Source organism: Cupressus sempervirens, chromosome 6, assembly GCF_028749045.1.
Source record: "Cupressus sempervirens isolate cs-2001-9-10 chromosome 6, ASM2874904v1, whole genome shotgun sequence".
In the NCBI taxonomy this organism is placed as follows: domain Eukaryota; kingdom Viridiplantae; phylum Streptophyta; class Pinopsida; order Cupressales; family Cupressaceae; genus Cupressus; species Cupressus sempervirens.
The window spans coordinates 11,929,248-11,937,638 of NC_143123.1; the positions used below are offsets into that span (position 1 = coordinate 11,929,248).

Consider the following 8,391-nt stretch of genomic DNA (forward strand, 5'->3'; position numbering starts at 1 on the left):
GTATGTCCTTTTTAAAACCTAAATGATATTTTTTCTTAACTTTCTAAATTGAAAATTAAACTTTTTATGTAAACATTCTATCTAATAATATTAAAATATTAATCAAATATTAATTCAATACTCAATTATTTTCTTATAACTATTAAAAAAATTAATCTTTATACTATACATTATAACATATTATAATATATGCCTACTATTGGCACTTGTTATTTGTTAAGCTCAGCCCAAGACCTCCCAAACAATAAGATATGTTTGATTAAGAGATAATGCTAATGTATACACATGCTTTTGTTTATTATCATCGTAATAAATTTCGTAATTTTTTTATATGGGTAATAGGTCAAAGCTAAGATTAATTATTATTATTTGTTAAGCTCAACCCAAAGTCTCCGGGATAAGAGGCTTCAGGCTGACAATTACTATTGTGTTGTAGGCTCTTGCCTATAAATTTCTTAGTCTGTTTTATGACTATATGTTTCTTATATTTATCCACCACAATTGACAATTGTGAATGCAATTACAAAAGAAATGATCAACTAAATCATCTACATGAACATGATGCATTTGAGCCATCTCGCTTTAAACAAGTGGTCCCATGAATTTTAAAATTCAATTTAAGCTTTCAAAATTTGAATTGTCTTAAGCTAAGTCTTTATAGTGAGAGCTTCCCAAAAAAAATCTAAAATTTCATTTTTAAGCTATGACATTTATAAAAATTAGGAATCTTATGAAATAAGTGATTTAACATAATCAAGATAATAAATAATAAATATTAATTTTTAAAAATACATTAAGTGTCCCCTAATAAGATAGATTTAGACATTGCCAACACTTTGTACCCCTTAAATTTATAGTTCTAAGAAAATGAATTGTTATCATTGATTTTTTAGGTTTTTAGAGTTAGAGGGTGTCTCTACTACACACCATTCAAACCTAGAACAATTTTCTCAGAAATTCTTGAACCTTAAAATGGATCCCAAATTCCCTCTATGGGTCCAGACTTATACGCTAAATAAAATCAATAATTCCTATTTCTTATGCTCCAATTTTTTCACTAATTTGGGCCTTACCATGTTGTAACCATGCCCACTTTCTATTCTCCCTTGTTGCTTGTACTTTTTCCCATTCTTTCCTTCTCTCTTCTTGTTGGCCAATGGTGAGGTCTTCATCAATATAAAAATGTGTGCCTTTGAGGAACCATTTGTTCCTTAATATCATGTTCTTATCGTCACTTTTCAAGCTGACCCTCACATGTTTGTACACATAATCCTTCCACCCTTTGCCAATCCTCTGTGCATGTTGAACTACTCCATACCATTCTAGTTGGTCTTTGAGGAAATCTCTTATTAATGAAATGAAATATTTTTAATGAAGTACATGATACCAACACTTTAAGCGACCAAAAGAAGACTCATTAATGAGTTTGCCAAGATTTCTCCAGGTTGTCCCTTTTGTTGTGGATCTAGGTTAACAAGATGGCCACCTTGTGAAGTCTTGGTCCCTCAAAAAGTTCTTTTATGTTGTTCACCCGTAAGGTGTCTTTGTATTGGTTGTGGATATCCTCATATGCGATACAATCTTTGACATAATGCCTTTCTGTATCCACTACCCCCTTGTTGCAAAACCTACAGATTCTTTCCTCCCACCCTTCTTTAGGGACCTTTCCTTTGATATTGACTCCTAAGTATTCTTTATCGCCATGTTCGTATGTGGGGTTGAATTCTTTGACATAGTAAGCTTTTTTCCTACCTAACTGATTTGTCTACATGACAATCCTAATTTTTTCTAACACCCATTTTTTAATCTCTAAGTTGGTTTTCAGGCACTCTTGGCAATCAATGTTCCATTTGTTGAACCATTTGCTATTTTGTTTCTTCCACATTTTCTTTCGATGATCTAGCTCCTCGTTAACCACCATTCCTAGGTCAATGATGTATATCCATATTTTCCACTTTTAAAAATAGCTTAACAAGTGAATAATTGTTGAGGCCTCCATGGGGAACATGCCTGCTTCTTCCAAGAGAATCTTGTTGGGAATCATTGACTTGAATTTGAGATTAGTGGTAATTAAATATTTTTATATTCTTTCTATTTGTCACCATTTATGGTTTGATACGCTACTCGCCCATACCTCACTTCCATAAAGAACAACCATAATTACTAACAACCCAAAGAGGACTTTTCTAGTCTTCCAATCCCACAACTCCGCTTTCTTGCACCTTTTTTGAAGAAGGTAAGAGGCCTTCCAACCCCCCTGTATTCTTTTTGATCTACATTTCTCCCAACCTATCCGATAATGGAAATTGATCTCTAGATACTTGTATTCTTCCACAATTTGTAATGCGTTGTCTTTAAATATGAAAGTATGTTGCTGCTTTATTTTCTTCAAGGAAAAGGCCATGGTCTTAGTCTTAGAGGTGTTGACTTCCATCCCTACCTCGGTGCAAAAGGTCTCTAAATTACTCAAATGTTCCCCCAACCCATGGGCAATTTTAGTAATGAGGATAAGGTCATCCACATAAAGAAGCAGTCTAATCACATAATCAGCTATCCAGATTCCTTCTCCATTGGCTTTGTTTAGCCACTCCTCCAACATCTAGGTAGGCAACAACGAACATCCTTGTTTGACCATGTTGCTCCTAAAGCATTATGGCATGTTTAGTTCTGATTTTTGCTTTAACCCGTTCATAAAGCTTATAAACAACAACCCTATATTCTTTTAGAACTTCCAATTCTTCCATTCTATTCCATAATTTATCGCTAGGGATGATATCGTAAGCTTTTGTATTTTCCTTTTCTCCATAATCTTTTAGCCCTTTTGTGTTTTCATTCACTCTTAAAGACCAGATCCAAGGAAACAACTACAAAATAACTAAGATTAAGATTCCGGGTGTTTAGTGTTTGGAGGTGGTCCCATGGGCTGCTTGGCCCTTATAGTTGTTATTACAGTGTATCTTTCATTCATTCAATCTACCTGTCAAATTTAATGCCGAGGTCCAATGCGAGGATTGTTTTCTATTTTGGAAACGTCGGACAGAAACAGCAATTTTTTATAATAAAAATAATCGTAATTACTGAGAAAAACATGTCTGTCTGAATCTGTTGGGCTCATTCTGAACGTCAAATCAGGTAAAAATAAACAGAGACACATAACTTCTACATGGGACGTCAATAAAGAGCAACCTTGTACAGCGGACTAAGACGGACCAAGAAATTTAAGAATTGCTCGCTGGTAAGTGTAAAAATCACATTTGGGTTTTGAGGCTTTCAAGGTTCTCTGGAGGGTTAAAAATTAAAGAATTTGGATATATACATTTCGAAAGATTTCCATTCTGAGAAGGGAATACAGATTCGGGTTTCTAGTTTTGCTGGGGAGGGTAATTAGAACCTGTTTGTTTTCTTGAGGGGATCGAAATGGGGGACAATACGGGCAGTGATAATGAGTGCAGTGGGAGTGAGGAAGAAACGTATTCTTCAGATAACAGGGATAGTGATAGGAGTGATGATGGCCGAAGAAAGGTCAGCAATGAAAATGCGGCCAAGATGAGTAGGAAGAGGCCTTATGAAGACGACGACGACGCAGGGGAGCAGTTTAGGGCCAAGAGGACAGCCAGGAATAGGGATGTGGTGTTCAGGGTTGTGGTGCCTTCACATGAGATAGGGAAGGTCATTGGGAAACAAGGTGCGAAGATCAAAGTTCTACGAGAAGAAACAGGTGCCAAGATAAAAATTGCAGACCCAGTAGCTGTGAGTTCATTTCCTTATACTTGTTTCGCTTATGTTCTAGTTTATTTACAACAGTGCAGGACCAGTTACCGTAAGCCACGGCTTCACTTCCCTGCATTTAATTTGTTTCAATTCTATTAATTTTATACAAACTGTAGATCCATTTACTGTAAGTGAATGACTCATTTACATATATTTGTTATGTATTTATTCCTGTTTGTTACATAAATTATACATCCTGTGGGTCACTGATTTATTTTGCCTGCATTTATCTAGTTTTTGCCCTTACTTTTAATCAGAAAATCATAGACGTAGGTACATTTAAGTACCTACTCATTTTCCCAAATTTCTTTTTTGTTTATTCTAGTTTATTTTATTTATATTGGTTAAATTTTAGGCTTGGTTTTAAAAAATAATCGACTCACTTCCCTTCATAAACTATTCTAATTTGCTCTAACATAACCTAGACAATCCTGGTATTTAATTCCGAGCATTGTGGATAGAAATCCAGTAACCTATAGGCAAGCCCTTTGGGTTTCTCCTACATGCTAGGTTTTCTTGGAATTGATTCTATTTTGTAATGGTACATGCTGTGATTCGCTCCACCTTATGGGATTATGATTGCGAAATGTTGTGGCAAATATTTCACACTTCTAGACTCTGTGAGATTATTTGGTCTTTGCGATCACAATGGCATAGTTGGTCAGGTTATTGGCTGCGACATTGGTTTCTGAATAATAGTGTTTTACTTCATGAGGGTTTAGTTGCTCTATAATTTCCCATGCCTTTGTTAACATATCATTAAATATCCAATTTGGTGTATTTTTGTACTTCATAAGGTTTATAATTTGCATTTAGTCACCCTTGATGATAATATCGGCAATCTTCAATTTCACTGTCTGTGACAAACCTTGAACCAGTCCTCAAACTTCTGCTTTATTGTTTGTTCCCAAATTTAGCTTGTTTGAAGCTGCGGCTATAGTTTTCCCACTTGAATTGGTCATGACAAAGGCCACTGCAGAATGGCTCAGGTTACCTCTCACAGCCCTATTGAAGTTCAATTTCATGGCCAATGGCAGTGGAGCTTCTCATTTTGTTTGTGTTCTATCTGGTGAGGAGATTGGACCTCACGACCCCATGAATGGGTGGAAATTCTAACATTATTATTTATATAGCTTGAAAATGGGATCTGGGCAGCCCAAAAGTTTGAGTTGGTCTCTAGACTTTGCACAGGCTTGGCAAAATGCAGCTAATACAAAACACCTCATAATTACACACACAAATATGAAAACAATGCACTTAGAGAACACACAAGTCTAATTTGATTAGAGATCTGTCGTAATTCAACATTGCATATTGCATATGATCCCAATAATTTTTAAAATTTGAATTCGAAAGTTTCAAAGTTTGAAAAATATATTGTAATACAACAAAGTTATAAATAATAACTGTATAAAAGCACTATAATTGTTTACATACGTTGATGTGTTAAAACAACCATTTAGAATATAGATTTTCCTCTTCCCCCATGTAGTGTAACTTGGTTTTTAGGCCTTGAACTAGGAATTAAGTTTGTATTAAAATGATGACTGGTTGTTTCTGCAAAAGCTTCTTCATTTTCCGCTATATGCAGCATTACCCCTTTTTTGTGTTAATAGTGATCTCGATCTGCTAACAGTTTCAATTCTCTCCAGCCACAAGAAGAGCGGGTGATCATTATTTCATCAAAGGATGAAGAAAAAGAAGATAAGTCATCTGCAGAGCATGCTTTGATCCGGATTATCACAGCTATTCTTGAGGTGATTGCCTATTTCTGCTTTGATTACTCTTGTTCTGTCTTGAAATTTTGACTGGCTTAAATTAATTCTGTTCCCGTGATTGTGGAACACATTTATAAACTTCAAGCAGGGCAGAGTTGTTATTACAAGTACACTTTTGTGATTTAGGATGTTTTTTTAATGTTTAACACTTGTAACCATGAAGCTGTTCACCCTGTATTCCTTCTGAAGGTATCAACATTCCAGTGGTTGCTTCACTATGCTGGTTATTTGGCTTTGCAGGAAAGTGGAGCTAGTGCCAACAGAACTAAAGCTAAAGCTGTTTCACGCCATGTGGGTCCAAACATGACACGCCTTCTAATTGCGGGGTCTCAAGCTGGTAGTTTGATTGGTATGTCCGGGAATACTATAAAAAAGATAAGGAATGATTCAGGTGCTTCAGTGCAGGTTATGCCACAGAATCTCTTACCATTATGTGCATCAGCATCAGAAACTGATCGTTTGGTACAGGTATTTACTTTCCACAAGGATACAGTAGATGTTATCACACTTTTAATGAATGAAGGATAGAATATGGACAGAAGGAATTCTTTCTAAATGAACTTTTATAGCAGAAACAATACTTTCTTGATCTAAATCTAAATCTCACAATAATACAATAATGCTATAATAGTGATTGAATGCATTGTACTGTGGTTCAGATATCAGGAGAGCTATCGCAAGTTCTGAAAGCCTTGGACCATATTGGCAGTACTCTTAGGTGTGTTGGATTGCAGGGACATCTTATATAGTTGTCTTGTATTCAGGCTTTGTAGATTTAGATAAAAAAAAGTCTTCATTTAATTTTTCAGGGGTAAGATGTAATTAATTTTTAATATAGTCAATGGTCCATTTTTTTATTTATCTCCAGATTTAGATGCAAAAATCACCTGCACTGTGTAAAGCTTTTATATGCATTACAATGCAGTGAAAACTTAATGGACATAAGAGAATTAGTATAGTTTCTAGGCTTACAGTATTGGCTGATAGTTGGGCCTTCTTGTGAATGTTATATTTCCACTGTTTACTTGGCTGATAATTGAGTTTTGTTATGCTTGGGAAATTGCATAGGGAAAACCCACCAAAAGAAGTCATTTCTATGAGGCCAACTTATTATGTAGCACCTAGTGCCGCAAATAGGCTGATGCTTTTTCCTCGGTCAGCATTGCCAAGAAATATTATGCAATCTGGCAATTTTAGTTCCCCACATTCAAGAGCTGCAGGCAAGGCTGTTCGTGGAGCTTCAACAATTTCAGGGGCCTCTGCTTCTAGAGTCACTTTTGAAATAACCATTCCCAGTGATGTTGTAGGAGGCTTGATTGGGAAAGGAGGTTCAAATATCTCAAGAGTCAGGTCTCTTTCAGGAGCAATTGTTAAGGTATGCCATTCTAAATGTCTCTGAGCTGGCCAGCTGTTCAATGAAAACTGAAAAAATATTACCACATATGTTTTTCTTATATAACTTTACTCACTTTTTTCCTCTACTGTGGTTAAATGTAATAATCAGATCACTGGAGATAAGGATTTTGAAACACGCACCATCTATTTTGAAGGCACATCAGACCAGGTAGAAATTACTTTTAGTTTGTGTGTTGCATCTATTTCTCTCATATCTTGACAATGGTAACGGTGGATTTTGTGTTCTAATGACCAGGTTGCAATGGCACAAAACCTTGTTAACTCATTCATAGATGCACAGCAGCAGACATGATAACAGTATATTATTTAGAGTTTTTGCTATTGGCAAGATATGTAATGTTATAAGTTGAAACTGTAAATTCTGAGAGTATAATGGCTTTTTAAATTCAAGATATCTTTACACCCTTGATGCATGTTGTTCTTAGTTTTTTGCTATTGCTTTTGCCCATGCTTTTACCCATTTCCTTAATGGCAGCATTATCATGCATTTAGGTGTTGAATATTTAGCTCCAGATGACAATTTTGATGTTTCATATATCTAACTGGGATTGAGCTTTTGTGGGCTAGAATTCTTCATCTAGTAAGATCTAATTTGTTTTGTTTATATGCTGGAAGTATGCCCCGAAATGCATAGTTGTGGCTTGTAGTTGGAATAAAGTAACTATTGTGCTTAGTACTTGTTAAAGCTTAGTTGGGCTGGGTAGTTTGGCAGTGAGGGAAGTTGTAGTTGTGGCTTTGAAGAGTGTCCTCTGAACACTTATGCTCCAGTAAAGTTTGGAGCTCTAAAAATTTGTTTGAGGTTTCAGGAATTTGTGTGAGGATTTTTATTATTATTTGATAAATAGAATATAACAAAGACAAATGAAAGTTACACAAGATAATGAATTTGTGTATCTGTTAGAAGATGTGACACCTCATCATGGGCTATCAAAATCAGACCATTTTCCTTTTTATAATGTTTAAGCCTTAACTTGTATTATGTGCTGTGCAAGAATGCGATTGTATAACAATAGTTTCCTTTGGTAAGTGATTACGAGCTTCTTGTGGAGAGTTTGTGTTTCTCAGAGGTCAAGGTATTATCAGGCCGGAAAATTCATAACTGGGTTCATCTTGGTTTAGGCACTCATGCTAGATGTAAGCATCTACAAGGATAGATTGTTACAATCAAAGCAGTCCAGATCATGGGCCAAAGTGGGCTTAAGAGAAACACATAGCCTTTGTTTAGTTGTTTGGCCATGAGGCTTCTTAAGACTTGACACTTGGCATTCTGCAAACACAGCATAAGATTCCTGGACAAACTCAAAACCAAAATGGATTGTGGAAGGTGTAGGGGCCATTGGATTATCCAGCACATTACTTGATTATTTAGTTTATGCATGCACTCAATTTTTTAAAACTTAATCAACTTTGCACTGAATTGCTTGAC

The 8,391-nt window shown here is 35.6% G+C and overlaps 1 protein-coding gene across 1 annotated transcript; it reads left to right on the forward strand.

The window, feature by feature from the left end:
• The first annotated feature begins 3,067 nt into the window (after nucleotides 1–3,067).
• Nucleotides 3,068–7,372, forward strand: LOC149550766 (uncharacterized). The gene is made up of 7 exons (XM_089786330.1): nucleotides 3,068–3,750; nucleotides 5,424–5,528; nucleotides 5,790–6,017; nucleotides 6,209–6,267; nucleotides 6,618–6,924; nucleotides 7,054–7,113; nucleotides 7,201–7,372. Exons 1-7 carry the CDS (start codon nucleotides 3,418–3,420, stop codon nucleotides 7,255–7,257), a joined length of 1,149 nt encoding a protein of 382 aa, XP_089642456.1. The 5' UTR covers nucleotides 3,068–3,417; the 3' UTR covers nucleotides 7,258–7,372.
• Nucleotides 7,373–8,391: the final 1,019 nt, after the last annotated feature.